Below are 20,399 nucleotides of genomic sequence, written 5' to 3' on the forward strand. Positions count from 1 at the left end.
CAAGGTCAGGAGATCGAGACCATCCTGTCTAACTTGGTGAAACCCCATCTTTACTAAAAATACAAAAAATTAGCCGGGCATGGTGGCAGGCGCCTGTAGTCCCAGCTACTCAGGAGGCTGAGGCAGGAGAATGGCGTGAACCCGGGAGGTGGAGCTTTTAGTGAGCAGAGATCGTGCCACTGCACTCCAGCTTGGGTGAGAGAGTGAGACTTCGTCTCAAAAAAAAAAAAAAAAAAAAGCAGTTTTGGCTGGGCGTGGTGGTTCATGCCTGTAATCCCAGCACTTTGGGAGGCCAAGGCAGGTGGATCACAAGGTCAAAAGACTGAGAGACTATCCTGGCCAACATGGTGAAACACATCCCTGCTAAAAATACAAAAATTAGCTGGGTGTGGTGGCACATGCCTGTAGTCCCAGCTACTCAGGAGGCTGAGGCAGGAGAATTGCTTGTACCTGGGAGGTGGAGGTTGCAGGGAGCTGAGATCCCACCACTGCACTCCAGCCTGGGCGACAGAGCGAGACTCCATCTCAAAAAAAAAGAAAAAATTAAGCAGTTGTATAAAGGCCTTTTAAAGTTAGTTAATGTAGTCTATTTTATTTTAGGATTAAAAAAACCTTAAATTTATTTAAAAACAATTTGTGTTGTCATGTGAGATTGGTTATCAATGATAAAGGTTCTTATTGGTAAGAGGATGAGGAATGCTTTAAACACAAGGTGAAGTGTTGGGTGGAGCAGATTATTTTGCCTTAGATTTTGAGAAGCTGGAAAGGGGAAATGGGATATGATGAAGGGAAACAAATTTGGTGGTTGGGGGTAGAACAGTTGAGGCACTGTAAATAAGAAGTAAGAAGAATTAAAGCAGTGTAAGTAGAATTTAGATACCGAGAATGACCTGATTCAGGCTAGTAAGTGACTTTTGCCTAGAGATCAGTCTGACTGGGGCTCAATATATGGCCTAGCTGTGAAACAACAGATGATGAATGAGAAGCCCAGCATGCAGAAAAGAAGTTTGCTTGGCATAGCAGAGATTCTACCAATATTTAGGGACATGGCTTTCCAAGATCAGGAAACTTCTGAGTTTAGAACATTGAATCAACATAAGGTTAAATGGGACTCTTGTTTAGTCTCCTTTGACTCTTATGCTGTTGCTAATATCATTTATGAAGTCAGGAAGGACCAAAATTAGGGTAACAACTTTCAAGGATGACCTATTCTCTATTTATTCAAGAGTAATACATTACTGAGGAGAAGCGTGGCCTCAGCATGAGCACTAGCTCCACAGGTGTGACTGATGGCTGTCAGTGCTTTGTAAAGCATATTCCCTTGCAAAAAGATCTGAATATGTGTGTCTGGCTGCCACAGCAATCCTTGCTTGAAATAAAATTTTCCATTACTGTTAGAACAGTTCCGGAGAAGTCTCCTGTTGGTCTGTCTTGAGTCAGTGCCTTAGCCTGTCAGTGTCCAACAGGTTGGTATACTTTTGACAGACTTGGGTCATGTGTCTGTCCCTGAGGGGATGGGAATCAATTCTCAGGCTTAAATCACCATATGAAAGTGAAATTCTGTTGCCAGAGAGCAGTAATGGATGCTGAACAAGAAAATGTTCGGCTGGGTGTGGTGGTGTGTGCCTCTAGTCCCAGCTACTTGGGAGGCAGAGGCAGGAGGATCACTTGAGCCCAGGAGTTTGAATCTAACCTGGGCAACATAGTAAGACCCTGTCTCAGCAAAGAAAAAAGTTCTCTATAATGGTGGTTTGCCACACTGAATTTTTTTTTGGCATGGGACAGTTTGCTGCACTGACTTTTCTTTTTTTGTCGGAAGCAGTATAGAAGTTGCCAGTATGCTGACACATAAAGGAAAACAGAATGAAAACTAAAAAAAAGGAGAAAGTCAGAGCCTGTTGTGTTGCATGGCAATAAAACCAGATGAAGAATAACCTGTTTTCAACCAGACAGTTCTTTATTTCTATTTAAAAAATGACTGTTCTGTGCAAATACAGGAAAATTTAAAAGGGCCGTTAACATAGACATTCTTCATCCTTTTGCCTAGATTGAATGATGTCCTGTGTCTTATAGTGTCGTTTATTGAGCAACGGAGTACCCTTTCTCAAGGCTGTGTCTGTGCTAAGTTTGCAGGAATCGAAATTTTGAGTGATTCTACTATATTAGTGAGGAAGGCTAGTGAAGAATAATTACTTCCCTTGTGGTCCTTCTTGAATCCTCAGGAGATTTAACTAAAAATAATTTTTTGTTTGTTAGAGGAAACATTTCTGATGAGTTCTGCTGTTGACAGATCAGTTTGGAAAGAAAAGAGCTCTGCAGTTGATCAGCATGGTAATATATTTCTAGTTCATTTGTATGCTGGACCCTGGATGACATAGTTCCTGTGATCTCAGTTATTCTGGCAGTAGCTCAGCTAGTTCATATCCACAGTTGTGGCAAAAAAACACTTTTGTACTGAAACAAGTGAAGTAGATAATGTGGCATCCAGAGTGTGCTGTTGTGGTCTGTTTTTCATCTAAGCATGAAATAATGATATTGAAAAACTGTTTTTAATTATAAGAGGAATATATAATGTTAGATAAAATAACCTGTACTATCATTGTGAACATTTCTTTTAATAATTTCTAATCTAGCAGTACAAGGTCATGTTGTTTGGAGGTTCTGGGAGTAGTTGCTTTATATTCACATTCATGTAATTGGGAGTATGTTACCTTTGGGTCCCACTACATTTTAAATACTGAGTTTTACTATATTTTGAGTATTTTGTTTTTTCTTTTTTCTTTTTTCTTTTTTTTTTTTGAGACGGAGTCTCGCTCTGCCGCCCAGGCTGGAGTGCAGTGGCCGGATCTCAGCTCACTGCAAGCTCCGCCTCCCGGGTTCCCGCCATTCTCCTGCCTCAGCCTCCCCAGTAGCTGGGACTACAGGCGCCCACCACCTCGCCCGGCTAGTTTTTTTTTTTTTGTATTTTTTTAGTAGAGACGGGGTTTCACCATGTTAGCCAGGATGGTCTCGATCTCCCGACCTCGTGATCCGCCCGTCTCGGCCTCCCAAAGTGCTGGGATTACAGGCTTGAGCCACCGCGCCCGGCCGTATTTTGTTTTTTCTTTTGGTATTTAATTTAATTCCGTATTTTGTTTTTTCTATTGGTATTTAATTTAATTAATTAATTTATTTATTTTGAGACTGAGTCTCACTCTGTCGCCCAGGCTGAAGTGCAGTGGCACGATCTTGGCTCTGTGCAACCTCTGCCTCCTGGGTTCAAGCTATTCTCCTGCCTCAGCCTTCCAAGTAGCTGAGTTGACAGGTGTGGGCCAGCACACCTGGCTAATTTTTGTATGTTTAGTAGAGACAGGGTTTCTCTATGTTGGGCAGGCCGGTCTTGAACTCTGGACCTGAGGTGATCCACCTGGCTTGGCCTCTGAAAGTGCTAGGATTACAGGTGTGAGTCACCACACCCAGCCTGTATTTTAAACACTTTTGTTTTGAGGTGGTCTCACTCTGTTGCCCAGACTGGAGTGCAGTGACGTGATCTCAGCTCACTGCAGCTTTGCCTCCTGAGTTCAAGTGATTCTCCTGCCTCAGCCTCCTGAGTAGCTGGGACTACAGGCATACACTACCACGTCTGGCGAATTTTTGCATTTTTAGTAGAGACAGGGTTTTTACCATGTTGGCCAGGCTGGTCTTGAACTCCTGGCCTCAAGTGATCCGCCTGCCTCGGCCTCCCAAAGTGTTGGGATTACAGGTGTGGCCCAGTGCGCCTGGCAGTATTTTAAATACTTTTACATTAAAGAAAATTTTTGTGTGAGTATATAGGAGCATATAGGTGTATATATTTATGGGTTGCCTGAGATATTTTGATACAGGCATACAATGTGTAATAATCACATTAGGGTAAATGGGATGTCCATCACCTCAAACATTTACCCTTTGTGTTATAAACAATCCAACTATACTTTTCGGTTATTTTAAAATGTAAAATTAAATTATTTTTTATGAAATCACCCTGTTGTGCTAGCAAATACTAGGTCTTACTCATTCTTTCTATTATGTTGTATCCATTAACCATTCTCACTTTCCCCCTACGTCCACCATTCGCACTTTCCCCCTACCTCCCTGCTCCCCTACCTCCCTATCTTTCCTTCTACCTCCTCCTCTCCTACCTCCCCACTTTCCCCCTACCATTCCCAGCCTCTGGTAACCATCTTTCTACTCTCTATTTCTATGAGTTCAATTGTTTTAATTTTTAACTCCCACAAATAAGTGAGAACATGTGATCTTTCTGTGCCTGGCTTGTTTCACTTAACGTAGTGACCTCCAGTTCTGTCTATGTTGTTACAAATGATTGAATCTCATTCTTTTTTATGGCTGAATAGTACTCCACTGGGCATATGTACCATATTTTCTTTTCTTTTCCTTTTTTTTTGAGACGGAGTTTTGCTGTTGTTACCCAGGCTGGAGTGCAGTGATGTGATCTCGGCTCACTGCAACCTCTGCCTCCTGGGTTCAAGCAGTTCTCCTGCCTCAGACTCCCAAGTAGCTGGGATTACAGGCATGCGCCACCATGCCCGGCTAATTTTGTATTTTTGGTAGAGATGGGGTTTTACCTTGTTGGTCAGACTGGTCTCAAATGCCTGACCTCAGGTGATCTGCCCACCTCGGCCTCCCAAAGTGCTAGAATTATAGGCGTGACCCATTGCACCTGGCCTGCACCATATTTTCTTTATCCATTCATCCTTTTTTTTTTTTTTTCAAATTTTATTTTGAGACAGGGTTTTGCTTTTGTCGCTCAGGTTGGGGTGCAATAGCATGATCTTGGCTCACTGCAACCCCCGCCTCCTGGGTTCAAGTGATTCTCCTGCCTCAGGCTCCTGAGTAGCTGGGATTACAGGCACCTGCCACCATACCCAGCTAATTTTTGTATTTTTAGTAGAAATGGGGTTTCACCATGTTAGTCAGGCTAGTCTCAAATTCCTGACCTCAAATGATCTGCCCGCCTCAGCCTCCCAAAGTGTTGGGATTACAGGTGTGAGCCACTGCATACTTGTACATTGGCTAGGAACTGAACTCGGGCCTTCTGTGTGGAAGGCGATTCTACCGCTGAACCACCACTGTGCTGATTTATCCATAGAGCAGGTAAACAAATGGCAGCCCTGGTCCTTTAAACTTTATCTTGAACTTAGAAATAACAAGAAAAGACCCTTGAGCCCCAAATAACTTTTTGATGAGCATGCAAATGTAAAATACATTTCAGAAAGATTTAAAAATCTTTTGGACCTCTTATGCTTTATAATTATTCCTTATAGTTGACTAGGATGGAATGCTTAATTTTCAGTTTCTATTATTTTATATTAATGCACATACACATATTTTTTTAACTAAATTTTTTTTTGAGGGACACGGTCTTGCTTTGTTACCCAGGCCAGAGTGCAGTGATGTGATCATGGCTCACTGCATCGTTGACTTCCTGGGCTCAAGTCATCCTCCCACCTCAGCCTCTCTAGTAGGTAAGACTGCAGGGGGTCCACCATCATGCCTGACTGATTTTTAAATTTTTGTAGAGTTGAGGTCTCACAATGTTGCCCAGGCTGGTCTTGAACTCCTGTCTTTAAGCAATGCTCCTTCCTCAGCCTCCTAATGTTGTGGGATTGCAGACATGAACTGCCATGCCTGGCCAGCGTTATGCTTTACTCTTTTTGATAATGGAAGTACTACATGCCCAAGTTAAAAAAAAAAATTAAGCCATATTGAAAACATTTAAAAAGGCCGGGCGCGGTGGCTCACGCCTGTAATCCCAGCACTTTGGGAGGCCGAGGCGGGCGGATCACAAGGTCAGGAGATCGAGACCATCCTGGCTAACACTGTGAAACCCCGTCTCTACTAAAAATGCAAAAAAAAAAAAAAATTAGCCGGGCGAGGCGGCGGGCGCCTGTAGTCCCAGCTACTCGGGAGGCTGAGGCAGGAGAATGGCGTGAACCCGGGAGGCGGAGCTTGCAGTGAGCCGAGATCGCGCCACTGCACTCCAGCCTGGGCGACCAAGCGAGACTCTGTCTCAAAAAAAAAAAAAAAAAAAAAAAAAAAACATTTAAAAAATCCGAATCAACTTTATTTCCAACATTCAGAGAAAACTTAGGTTATCATTTTGGAGCTTACTTTTTGGACGTTTTTCTTGTGCTCGTATTTACACACAGGCACATACAGAATTATGATGATTATGTTCAAGATCCATTGTAATCAGGTTTTTTTCACTTAGTTATATCGTAGATATCTTTACGTAGCAGTAATGATAGCAATACCATTTTAAGTTACTGCATTAATGTACTATGTGAATCTATTGTTTAGTCAGCCTCATGCTTTTTCTCTTTCATCATTAAATGAGTTAATGAACATGAATATTCTTGTCTATACCTTTTTCTTATTTGATTATTGTTTATTCACATAATTTAAAGCTACAAATGTAGCGAAACTTGTAAAACTTCAGAGTGAAATATTGAAGCCCTTGAGGTATTGGTATTTATTATTATTATTATTATTATTATTATTATTATTATTATTATTATTTTGAGATAGAGTTTTGCTCTTGTTGCCTGGGCTGGAGTACAGTGGTACAATCTCTGCTCACTGCAACCTCTGCCTCCTGGGTTCAAGCGATTCTTCTGCCTCAGCCTCCTGAGTAGCTGAGACTACAGGTGCACGCCACCATGCCCAGCTAATTTTTGTATTTTCAGTAGAGATGGGGTTTCACCGTGTTGGCCCAGGATGGTCTCAGTCTCTTGACCTCGTGAGCCACTGCACCTGGCCGAGGTGTTGGTATTTTTTTAGTATGATATTGTTGCTTGGTGAAGCCAGAGAGTTGTATTTCATAGTGTCAGTCTCAGGTGTTTCAGAATACTGCTTCAGTCATATCCTGAAGTGATTCCAGAATTGCTATATTGCAGCATTTTTAGGGGTAGCTGTAAATTTGAAAATGTATTTTCGTAACACAATAATTGAAGGCTGGTGGGGAAGATGATGGAGATGACATCTCCAACATGCCCTTTGATAATATGTTGGCAGTAAAATTAATGGCTAAGAAAAAGTTATTTATATTTATGAATGTTGTAATTTTACTATTAGTGTCATGATTTGCAAGCCAAGACAGAGGCTTTTTTTTTTTTTTTTTTTTTGAGACGGAGTCTCGCTTTGTCGCCCAGGCTGGAGTGCAGTGGCCGGATCTCAGCTCACTGCAAGCTCCGCCTCCCGGGTTTACGCCATTCTCCTGCCTCAGCCTCCCGAGTAGCTGGGACTACAGGCGCCCACCACCTCGCCCGGCTAGATTTTTGTATTTTTAGTAGAGACGGGGTTTCACCATATTAGCCAGGATGGTCTCGATCTCCTGACCTCGTGATCCGCCCGTCTCGGCCTCCCAAAGTGCTGGGATTACAGGCTTGAGCCACCGCGCCCGGCCCGACAGAGGCTTTTTACAAATTAAAAAAAAATGCTATATATGGTGGTTTATAGTGTTTCACCTATGGTAAAGCTACTTGTGTCCCCAGTGTGGACCTGTTTTAGTTACTGGTAAAAGTAATAATGAAATAGAAATGTACTGAAAATTTTACTTGGAAGATTAGTGGGGGTGTGGTTTATTTTTTACACATTTATTTAAGACGTCTTGAAATGGTATACTGATTTAGAAGATACATACAAGACAAATAATCTGAGAATTACTTTAATTTTTCTGAATTAGCTGTGTAGAGTCTGTTAAGAATTCAATTTTTAAAAACTGGTTAAAAATCTGACTGAACATTTGCCATTACTGATACTCTCAACCTGCCTTTTTCTTCATACTGCTCATCATGTTACCTTTATTTTGCCTGTACTTGATTTTTATTCACCTTAATTCACCTTAGTAATTTATGTGGATCTTCTCCCATGGTAAGTCCTTGAGAGCAGATACAATGTTTTAAAATTGCTCAACTCTGAGCACAATGTTTTGTATATATGGTATATACTTGTGGATTATATTGAATGAATGTGTCACCTTTTTTTTTTGTAACAAAAATACTCTCTTTCTTTGTAGCACTGATCCTTAGAATTTCCTCCTGACATTTTCTGTTACTTTTATTTTATAGAGGATGGGACCAGATTTGTTTGCTTCTTTTATTAATGAAAATACTTGCTAAGCCATCTATAAATATTTTTACAAAATTGAATATTATTATTTCCATTTCATTGAGTAAAGCCTTACTCTATGGGATCAAGATCAGGAAAACTATTTATCTCTCTCAGGCTACGTGTTTTCTGGGGCTGTTATCTTTTGTTTGTTTTGAGACGGAGTCTGGCTCTGTCACCCAGGTTGGAGTGCAGTGGCGCGACCTCGGCTCCCTGCCAGCTCCGCCTCCTGGGTTCACGCCATTCTCCTGCCTCAGCCTCCCAAGTAGCTGGGACTACAGGTGCCCGCCACCACACTCGGCTAATTTTTTGTATTTTTAGTAGAGACGGGGTTTCACCGTGTTAGCCAGGATGATCTCAATCTCTTAACCTCGTGATCCGCCCACCTCGGCCTCCCGAAGTGCTGGGATTACAGGCGTAAGCCACCGCGCTCTGCCTGGGCTGTTATCTTAATGCTTACAGAACTTTATTTGTATTTTTTTCTTTATATCTGTTTTTAAAATTTTTTTACTTTTTGTGGTTTTTTTCATATTGGTTTTTTCATGTTCATATATAAACGGTCACAGTATTTCTTAGGCATAATTAATGGATAGAAATCTTAATTTTAAAATGGAAAAGAAGAATGAGCCTGACTGCATGTGTCAACTTAATTTTTTTAAAAAATTGCTTAATGTTTAGCTGGGCATGGTGACTCATGCCTGTAATCCCGGCACTTCGGGAGGCCGAGGCAGGCCAATGAATCTCTTGAGCCTAGGAGTTTGAGACCAGCTTGGGCAACATGGCAGTTTACATCTTGAAGGGTTATAACACAATGTTTTGGAGGGAAGGATCCTTTTATTACTTTTAGTTTATAATAATCATTATTACCATTTTATTTATCATATCATTATTTATAATTAAATTTTTTTTTCCTGGATGCTTTTATATAATCAGACATTATGTTCTGGCCACATTTCACATAATAGAGTGAAAGGAAAAGAGGAATTCAGAAAAGCAGAAGAAAGTGTGTCAAAATTTATACGTTCAAATCAGTGCTACCTTTCCAAGCAGTGTATAGTTTGCTACCATTGCTCAAATTGTCCATTGGATCTCATTTTCTAGATAATGGCTTTAGAGTTTTATTTGCATCTGTACAAAAATGTGTCTATTCAACATGAAAACATTAGTTAATTCAGTCAGTCGTTGAGTTTGGGGTTTATGTGATACCAGTAGTTTTCACTTTCTGGTGGATTCGTTTTTTTACTTTCTGGTGGATTCAGTTAACAGAATCGTTGTGGTGAGTTTTTTGTTAGGTTAGATTGCTAGAAATGGGTTATCTTTGAATTAATGATCACTGGTTTGTTTTTTTTCCTAGTCAGCAGATAAGCAGAGAGCCCTAGAAGAAACCAAAGCCTATACCACCCAATCCTTAGCAAGTGTTGCCTATCTGATAAACACCTTGGCCAACAATGTCCTGCAGATGCTGGATATCCAGGCATCCCAGCTACGAAGGATGGAATCTTCAATCAATCATATTTCACAAGTGAGACCACAATATTTTCCTATTTGCCTATGAGGAACCCTTAATAATAAACACAGGCTGTCTGTAATGCTGGCAGCTTTTATTATGTAAGTTAACTCACATGTACAATTTGGAAAATAGAAACTTAATATTAGGTTGTTCTTTGATTATATCTTTTTGTGGGTGGTTATCTGTGTGATTTTGATAAGAAAGTAAATTGTGAATTTTATTAAAACTCAGTTGTCATGGTAACATAATCAGCCCTATAATGAAACTTCATCCTTCCCCCCCCCCTTTTTTTTTTTTTTAACAAATTTCTTTTCTTTTCTTTTTTTTTTTTTTTTGCGACGGAGTCTTGCTCTGTCGCCCAGGCTGGAGTGCAGTGGCCGGATCTCAGCTCACTGCAAGCTCCGCCTCCCGGGTTTACGCCATTCTCCTGCCTCAGCCTCCCGAGTAGCTGGGACTACAGGCGCCCGCCACCTCGCCCGGCTAGTTTTTTTTTTTTTTGTATTTTGTAGTAGAGACGGGGTTTCACCATGTTAGCCAGGATGATCTCGATCTCCTGACCTCGTGATCCGCCTGTCTCGGCCTCCCAAAGTGCTCGGATTATAGGCTTGAGCCACCGCGCCCGGCCAACAAATTTCATACTTCTTTATCAATTTAAAAAGATAAACTTGATAGATTGGTGGCATGTTCAAAATTTTTTTTTTCTTTTGGTAGGATTTATGTTTATTGGGATGGTACTATACCTGCAATAATGGAAATAGTAGCAAACCTTACAAAATTATTTTTATTATATATAACTTAAAGTTTATCACTTTATGGATTTGTAAAAGTGCTTTAAAAAATGTTAATCTGTCTTCATTATAAAAGCCATACTCATGAAAACCCAGAAAAAGAAGAAAAAAAGTGGAAAAATAAAAAACCATTTTACCACTTACCAAGCTTTTCACTGTTAATATTTTGGTATATTGCCTTGTAATCCTTTTTCCTGTAAGTAGTTTTTTTTTTTTTTTTTGAGACAGAGTCTCTCTTTGTCGCCCAGGCTGGAGTGCAGTGGCCAGATCTCAGCTCACTGCAAGCTCCGCCTCCCGGGTTTACGCCATTCTCCTGCCTCAGCCTCCTGAGTAGCTGAGACTACAGGTGCCCGCCACCTCGCCCGGCTAGTTTTTTTTGTATTTTTTAGTAGAGACAGGGTTTCACTGTGTTAGCCAGGATGGTCTCAATCTCCTGACCTCGTGATCCGCCCGTCTCGGCCTCCCAAAGTGCTGGGATTACAGGCTTGAGCCACCGCGCCCGGCCAGTAGTTTTTTTAAAATGTAGCTGTGGGCTGGGCACACATCTGTAATCCCAGCACTTTGGGAGGCTGAGGTGGGAGGATTGCTTCAGCCCAGGAGTTCGAGACCAGCCTGGGCAACATAGCAAAACCCTGTTCTCTACCAAAAATACAAAAATTAGCCAGGTGTGGTGATGCATGCCTGTTGTCTCAGCTACTTGGGAGGCTAAGGTGGGAGGATCATCTGAGCATGGGGAGGTCTAGACTGTATTGAGCTGTAATTATGATGTGCACTCCAGCCTGGAAGACAGAGTGAAACACTGTCTCCAAAAAAAAAAAAAAAAAAAAGTAGCCAGGATTATAATATAATAGAGTCAGTTATAGAATAGGTATAGAATTTTGGGTTCTGCTTTTTTAACTTAGTGTTAAAGCAAACATAATCTCTTGATGTTGTAAGTTCTTCATAAACATTCTCAGTGGCTGCATAATGTTGCATGTATATGTTATGTCTTTCATAATCATTCCTATATTTTGGGGCCATTTAAAATAATACTGCAGTGAAAAACCAATTAAATTGCAAAATGCAATTTAAAAAATATAAAAATGATAAAGGTTTTGGTTTGTGCCTGCCTGCCTTTTTTCGAAGAGATCTTTGAAATGTTGTATTTTAGCACCTTGTCATTTGAATGATTTAGTATTATTCAACACTCTTTTTAGACCTAAATGATTAGAACTATTCTGGAATAAAAATAACTTTTAAATATGCATATTATTACTATTTTTTTAATGTCTTGAGAGTTCAGGGCTCTTTTCAAATGGACTGTTTTTGAGAGTCTAAAGTTTAGCAAATTTATATAACTGGACCAAATATAGTCCAGATAATAAAATCAGATATGGTATTTTTGAAAATTTATCAGACTGGTTTAGAGGATTTCTTATTTAATATTATTTAATCTGAAATCTGAATTTGCCATTATAAGGGTTTCTTCACATTTTATACAAACTTCTGCAGACATATTATTTATTGCTTGTTATATTGTGTATCTTAAGTTAAAAAAAAAGAATTGGTGAGTTTTAATGAGTGTAAGGTAAATTTCAGTTTGAAAAGGCCTCCTGAAGGAAATAATCAATGGAATTTAAAATGATTAAATAGATGAATTTTTTTTTTTTTTTTTTTTTAAAGAGACAAAGGCTTGCTCTGTTTCCCAAGCTGGAGTGTAGTTGTACAATCACAGCTCACTGCAACCTTGAACTCCTGGGCTCAAAGGATCCTCCTGTCTCAGCCTCCCAAGTAACTGGCTGGGACTACAGGCACGTGCCATGCTTGGCTGATTTTTGTTTGTTTGTTTGTAGAGACAGTGTCTTGCCATCTTGCTGTGGCTGGTCCCGAATTCCTGGGCTCAAGCAGTCTCCCGCCTCAGTCTCCCGAGGTGTTGGGATTACAGGTGTGAGCCACTTCTCCTGGCCTGAACTTGGTTTTCTATGGAAGGAGGGAGGTTGACAAATTGCTAATCTGATACAGAATTTCAAGATCTATTCTTGAGAATCCTAAAATTCTTCCATGTTTGAAGCATTAGCAAAGGATGTTAAAAATAAACTTTTTTAAAAAAGAACAAATATAGAAGAGAAACTAGCATATTAGAGTTCCTAAAAAGGAGGAACTAGTTTTATTAGGCATTAGGGGAGAGTAGGAGAGATTATGTGGGTAAATGATGACAACAAGCAAATAGCAATCAAGGATAATAATTTATTTTCTGTTTAGAATTTTGTAGTACTTTGGTAGAAAAGTGTTGGCAAGCTCAAGGAGGAAGGTGAATATTCAACCACCCTAGATTTTGAGTATATGTATTAATTCATTTATTGAGAACATTTTCTTTGGGAGTATCAATCATATAAATTGGCATTTAATATGGTCAATTAATGCTATCTTTTAAAGCTATTTTAATGGATTAAGTAAAAAACAGAAGAATGGATAGAGATTAGTAAACCGGAAATAACAGAGGCCTCAGTCAAAGCTGTCAGGAATATGTCAAACCTTTTTTTTTTTTTTCAGAGTTGAGTGTCTAGGGGGCAATAGTTGGAGAGGTAATCTGCAGTTCTCAGTGGCTATTATGTTTATACAGAATGTAAATTATTATGTCGGATAAAGGATCAAGTCTGAGAAATAGGCTGCTAGAGGCTGTATTTAAGAAATAAGAGTAATTTTAAAAATTTATGTATTTTCTAGCATTTGCCTCAAGGATTGAAATTTTGTTTTACTTGTGTTTACAGGTAGAATTCTTTATTTAAAAAGTCAGTTGAATATCAAAACTATTTGATATTCTTCAGACTGGAATTTTATTCTGTAGTGTAGAAGAAAACATTTTCTGCTTACAAAACAAATAGTAAATACTCTAAAACAGGGGTTGGCAAACCTTTTTTAAATAAAAGGCCAGAGGGTAACTATTTTTTTGGTTTTGTGGGCCACGTATTGATAATTATTTTAGGTTTTATGGGCCACGTATGGTATCATTCTCCTATTCTCTCTCTCTCTCTTCTTTTTGTGTGTGTGTGTGTGTGTGTGTGTGTGTGTGTGTGTGTATTTTTTTGGTGGGGGGGATGGAGTCTCATGATGTTGCCCAGGGTGGCCTTGAATGCCTGGTCTCAAGTGATCCTCCCACCTCAGCCTCCCAAAGTACTGGGATTACAGGCATGAGCCACCATGCCCGGCAAAGAGAGATGACATTACAAGTAAGGTAGAGATGTGGACAGATTTGAAAGACATTTTAATTAGGTTTTCTTTTCTTTTTTCTTTTTTAATGTGTGTATTTTTAAACAATGATTTAAAAATGTTAAAACCTTTCTTAGCTTCTGGGCCATATAAAAGCAGGCAGCGGGCCACATTCTGGCATGGAGCCTTAGTTTGCCAGCCCCTCCTCTAAAATACTTTTTCCAAATGTTTGAGTGTTAAATTTTATTATGATGCTTGTGTTATTAAAAATATTGTATGTTTCTAGAGGGAACCAGGGGGTTCTTGAGACCAGATTTTTGTGCAACTTGGGCAAAAATACTAGACTCTGAGAGTGTATAGTGAAGATTGAGTTGAAGGAATGGAGGGTTCAGTCAGGTCAAAGACAAGATTACACATTTATTGGAATGGCAATAAGCCTTAAGAGTTGTAAGGGTAGAGTTGTTTGGGACTAGTAGATACTAATTATCTAGGGTATTCAGTTTCTTTTCCCATTAGTATTTTTTTCCCTATTGGCTGGGTAAGAACTTTACCACCTTTCAGCCTCCTATCCCTTTTGTCCATTTTAACGAAAATGAACGCTGAACAGGATTGGCCTGAAAAGGATCAGGGCATCTAGGTTTTACCCTGGCTCTTCTGCTGACTTGTGTGACATTTGACTTCTTTGAACTTAAGTGTTTTCATCTGTAAGATAGGACTGTTTAGATAATTTCTTAGCTGTCTTCCATCTTGAATTCCTTATTTTTGTGATTCTCACAAATGAGCTTGATTTTATTTGCTTCTATTCTGTTCTGTTGGTTTTGCTCTTTACCTCAATCTGTGTCCACTGGTCTCAACCCTCTATTACTTTAATTTAACTGAACTGTTTCCCAAGTTACTCTGAATTGTAATCCGAGGATGAGAATTCCATTGACTCTACTCTGTATTGGGGAGAAATACTTCAACAAAACAAAGTAGAAACCCCTCTCTTTCTAAATGTCAGATGTTTTCAAAAACAGGATATTAATTGATTAGGAATATATAGTATCAGACACTTTTTTCTATTAAAAGGACAATATAGTATTAAGTAGTATACTAATTTTTACTACATTCATCATATCTATAAGGTAGTAGTAGGGTTGGTTCTTAACATGGATTATGTTATGTGTTTTAGGGATGGTAAATTTTAAAGAAATTCCATCTCTAGCTTTGTTGCTGTTATCCTGTCCATTCTTTGGAAGCATATTATTAAAACAAATGAAATTTTTGATCTTCAAACTGATAGTGGAGTTAAATTAACATTAAATATTTCCCCAGAATGTATACTTATTGGAGTAAACATGTAATTTCACTGAATACTTGTACAGGCACACATACCTTTAAGTCAGTGTAGTGTAACATTATTATAAAGATGAATGTTTCTTACTGTGCCTATTATTTTGTGTCCTTTTCTAGTAAGTTTTTTTTAATAAAAAGTTTGCAAAACACTTTTCAAACTAAAATCCTTATCAGTTTGTAAACTAAAATTTTTCTAAGCGAGGCCCATCTTTTTTCTTAGCTAGTAAAATTAGTCAGTACTTGTCCATGTTCAAGTTTGTGATGGCTTAAAATAAAAGATTAAGCAAGGCCAAAAGGCAACATAAAGAACTTAAGAAAGTAGTGCTCATCCCACCTTCCCCAGGGCTGAGTAGGACTCACTGGGCCAGGCGTTAAATTAGTTAGCAGGTAACAAGTAAAGGAGCTGGAAAAGAATTAATATAAAATAATGTAAAGTGGGAAGTAATTGTTCTCAAGAGCTAGGTATTGAAAGGCAGCGGCAGGTCAAGAACTCAACAAGTAGGGTAGCTTTTACTATCTAAAAACTTTAGGCTGGGTGTGGTGGCTCATGCCTGTAGTCCCAGCACTTTGGGAGGCTGAGACAGGTGGATCCCTTGAGGTCAGGAGTTCGAGACCAGCCTGGCTAACATGGCAAAACTTCATCTCTCCAAAAAATGCAAAAATTAGCGATGTTTGGTGGTGCATGCTTGTAGTCCCAGCTACTCAGGAGGCTGAGGTGGGAGTATCACTTGAGCCCAGGTGGTCGAGGCTGCAGTGAGCCATGTTCATGCCACTGGATTCAAGTATGGGCAACAGAGTGAGACACTGTCTCAAAAACAAAAAAACCAAAAAAGTTTATATAGATAGCCTTGCTTAAGAATTTCCAATTTTGGCCAGGCTCAGTGGCTCACGCCTGTAATCCCAGCACTTTGGGAGGCCAAGGTGGGTGGATCACCTGAGGTCAGGAGTTCGAGACCATCCTGGCCAACATGGTGAAACCCTGTCTCTACTAAAAATACAAAAGTTAGCCGGGTGTGGTGGTGGGCACCTGTAATCCCAGCTACTCTGGAGGCTGAGGTAGGAGAATTGCTTGAACCTGGAAGCAGAGGTTGCGGTGAGCTGACATTGTGCCACTGCACTCCAGCCTAGGTGGAAAGCGAAACTCTTGTCTCAAAAAAAAAAAAAAAAAATTTCCAGTTTTAATTAAGGAGATACACTGAAGGTTATCAATATGTAATTGTGCATAGAAAGTAGACTTTTTATACTTCGCAATTAATTCCTACGTAATTTTTATATCACTTTATAAAAAACTGAAAATTACTCAGTTTGTTAGTAACTAATTTGTTTTATGAATGATACATAATTTGAAGAATAATTGTAATTTAAATATGTTTATTTGAAACATTAGCTTACTAATAAAAAAATTGAGACATACTTAAAAACACCCAATTTAGTTGGGTTAATCCACTGTAACTGTTTGACTGCAGATGTTTTCCCACACTGATGGGCAGCTAACTGAGATAGTGCTATCCAGTACAGTCAACTCTCAATTACCTGTGGTAATGGGAAATGACAATGCATGGATAATCCTAAAACAAAATATTTTATACAGTACCTTCCTGTCATCTGCTGTGGCCTGAGCATGTGCTTGGGTTCATGAGGGAGATGTGGGAGTGGGGCTCAGGCTTGCAAAGGAGCTGGGAGTCAGTATGTTTATCTCAAGGCCATAAAAGGTATCCTTAAGGAACCTGGGTTTTGCACTGTGGCTGAAGTGTCATGGGGGAAGCCTGCAGCATGCGAGATCAGCTTGGCAATATCGGTGAGAAGGATAGGGAAACTAAGTAATAAGAAACTGTGGGAGAATAGATGTTTAAGTCCTACACAATTGCAGTGATATATCTTGGTGTGTTTTTTGGTTAACGGGATCTGTAGCAAACAATAATTATATTAATTGTGTACTTGCATTAGTTATGGTCATCTTTGATTGCTAGCAGAACACATTTTTTACTTGCCACAGGTGAGTGCTGTTCTTGAGGCCTCTTCTAAATAAGTAGGTTTGTTGTCATATAACTAGTCACTTAAAAAACCCAGGATAAATTTGAAATACTTTTCTTACTTTTAAAATTCATCCTAAATATCAATGTTGAACTTGTACTTCCAGAATTTAACTTAATGAAATTTAACATTATAATGTCAAAGAATATCCTGAGGGCAAATGCCATAATTACTGATAGCTGTGAATTTGATTTAGGAAAAACATAGTAGCCATATTTTATTTAAGAATATGTTACAGGAGCTTTCCTAAATTTCTTTTACAGCTGACAATTGTCTACGAATTTATCAATGTTAAAGCTGCATGATAGATGTGAGGAGGGAGTGTTTATTATTCTGTCTAATTTGACTATGCTTATTTTCTACAAGTGAAAGCTATAAAAAAAAATTGAAGCAGATGATTGCTGAAAACCTTTAGAATCTTCTGGACCAACCTGAGAATCTTCTGCTTGTTTATGAAATAGATTTAGTGCTCTCTGTCAAATTATTCAAACTCCAAATAGAACCGTGGCCATTTTCTAAAGGCATATTTTCTCCTGCCCATAGGAAATCCTGCAGTTCCACCCGGTGTGGTAGTATGATGGCAAGAATACAAATTATACCCTTGTTAGATTACGTTTATTATTATAGATTTTTTTTAAAGTTATTTACTTCAGATATCTATACTTAGGCAAATTAGAGGCGTTGATCTTGAGTCGACTTGTGAAAAAATTTGGAAACAATTGCGATTTGAGATTGAATGAAGTAAGGGACCAGCTAATTAGTCCTTCCTCTATAGATCTTTGGTTCTCAACCAGGAAAGTTTTGCCCCCAAGGGGACATTTGGCAATGTTAGACATTTTTGGTTGTCACATCTCATGGTAAGGGAGTGCTACAGTTACCTACCTGGATGCTTTTCTATATTCTACAATCCTCAAGACAGCAGCCTTCACCCCCACCCACAACAAAGAATTATCAAGCCCAAAATGTCAATAGTGCCACTGTTGAGTTACCCTGCCCCTAGTGTTTCTAAGATGTAGGCATTCTTTGAAGTAGACAATTAAAAGCATCATATAGCCAAACTAAATTACTTTGACTTTCTGTATACTTATGCTGTTAAAAAATTATGTTTAAAAAATATGCCTTCAGTTTTTACTGAGATTTGATATAAGAAGCAACAACAAATATATTTTTAAAGAGTTTAGTCCTGGGAAACATTTCACTTTCCTGATGAATTGATATATTTCTTTGTAACTCATTATGTTTCTACTTTGCCTTCTCTCCCTGGAGGCTTAGTGCCATTTTTTTTGCTCTATTATAACAATGACCCCTTGTTTTAGGCTTATTGTTATCTTTTTATTTGCTGTATTGGTCTTCCTTTTTACTGTTGTGGTCTGTGGGTTTGGGCTTAGTGTGTGTTTGTGTGTATATGAAGAGAACATATGGGTAATATGTAAATGTCCCCAATCCCTAGACCAAGTCACATCTCTATAAGATCAAATGAAGAGATTTCTAATTTATATTTTTATGCTTTTTTAAAGTCTCAATTTTTTAAACAATTAAGAAATATGTGCTTGTTAGAAAATATTACTGTGTGTTAGTGTAAATAGTAAGTGGAAGATGATTTCTCCCTGTTCATTCTCCAGAGATTTATTAATATTTATAGTACATGCCAGGCACGGTGGCTCATGCCTATAATCCCAGCACTTTGGGAGACTGAGGCAGGAGCATTGCTTGAGGTCAGGAGTTCAAGACCATCCTGCGCAACACAGTGACATCCCATTTCTACAAAAAATAAAATTAGCTGGGCATGGTGGTGCACGTCTGTAGTCCTAGCTACTCAGGAGGCTGAGGTGAGAGGATCGCTTGAGCCTAGGAGTTCAAGACTACAGTATACTGTGATTGTCCCACTGCACTCCAGCCTGTGTGACAGAGTGAGACCGTGTTGCAAAAAAATGTATCTTTATAGTATGCAGATTTGAAATAGAAGCTATAAGCTTGTAATTCTGTTATGGTTGGTCAGGTTTACACTCTTGTAGTTTCATTTCTGAATAAGTTAAGTACATTTCTAAAAACTGAGGAGAATAAAAACAATGTCTTGAGGATTATATTTTCTGATGAACCTTTTATTGATCTGATAGACCCATTTTATTAAAAAAGTGTCATATTTTGTTTTTTGAAGCATTCTTGATGGTATGAAATAATATTTCTAGCCCATATTTTTAATGATTCAGAATGACTCACTAAACTTTATTCAAGGCCAGGTACATTGGCTTACTCCTGAATCCCAGCACTTTGGGAGGCCAAGGTGTGTGGATCACTTGAGCTTAGGAGTTCAAGACCTGCCTGGGCAACATGGAAAAACCCCAACTCTACAGACAGTATAGAAATTAGGCCAGCATGGTGGAACACGCCTGTAGTCCCAGCTCCTTAGGAAGCTCAGGCGGGAGAATCATTTGAGCCTGAGAGGTCGAGGATGCAGTGAGCCATGATCGGGCCACTCCACTCCAGCCTGGGCAACAGAGTGAGACACTGTCTCATAAAAATAAACTTTAATCAAAATGTGATTAATTTCCATTTCTCTAAAGTTAAAAATTAAGTGAATTCCAATGTCATCACTAATACGCAAACTTAACTTTTCTGTTATAGTTTTCTCAAGCATTTGAAGAGGAAAGCTATTCTCATAATTAGCCTAACATGCATAGAAAAGTTTAGAGATGATTTTTTTCTTAAAAAGAAATACTTAAAATTGTAAGATTACTACCATGGTTAGTTTTTTATTTGAGGTTCTGTTTATACGTGCATTAGCTCTGGAACATACAGATCCTGTTGTTTTTAAGATCTCTTGGTTGTAGAGAAATAAGAGACTTTGAATTTGTTTCAAGCTTACCTCATACTTGAGGCAGTTTAGAAGGATAGATGATCCGCGTTCAGATTTCTTAAAGTAGTATTTTATAATGTCATGATGATTATCTTTTCTCTTCATTGTTACTACCAGGTTCTTTTACAAAGGGGAAATTGAAGTAGGACATTGAAGTGGGACTGGGGAAGAGTTAGCAAAAAATGTGTCTGTTGATTGCTGCTTGAGCTAGGAATTGGTTGTAAGAGATGTGAACCATTTTAGTGAAGTGATCTTTCAAACTCTTTTGACTGCAACACAGGAAAAAATTTTTTTTACATTTTATTCAGCACATAATTCACGTATCTATTTATATACGTAATAAACAGACTTTTCAAGAAACAGTGCTTTTACCTTACTGTGTGTACATGCAGTCTGATGTTTCTGTTCTATTTGGTTTGAAATAATTGCTGCTTACATACCACTAAATTGCAGCTTGCAGTTTAAAAATATTTTGCTTTAGTGTACTAACTACCTGTGTATGTGGAGAAATTCACCCTCTGTTAGCAAACAGAAGATT

The 20,399-nt window shown here is 38.8% G+C and overlaps 1 protein-coding gene across 41 annotated transcripts in view; it reads left to right on the top strand.

Moving 5' to 3' along the window:
• LOC105468060 (abl interactor 2) overlaps positions 1-20,399 on the top strand; it is a 118,844-nt gene that overhangs the window by 31,772 nt on the left and 66,673 nt on the right. For 40 of the 41 annotated variants that reach the window (XM_011717996.3, XM_071073251.1, XM_024788589.2 and 37 more), the window contains exon 2: positions 9,503-9,670. In XM_011717996.3, coding sequence (XP_011716298.1) covers positions 9,503-9,670 — 168 coding nt within the window. The remainder of the gene's footprint in view (positions 1-9,502; positions 9,671-20,399) is intronic. The other variant, XM_071073255.1, reaches the window with a different exon arrangement.

Source organism: Macaca nemestrina, chromosome 11 (assembly GCF_043159975.1).
Source record: "Macaca nemestrina isolate mMacNem1 chromosome 11, mMacNem.hap1, whole genome shotgun sequence".
In the NCBI taxonomy this organism is placed as follows: Eukaryota; Metazoa; Chordata; class Mammalia; order Primates; family Cercopithecidae; genus Macaca; species Macaca nemestrina.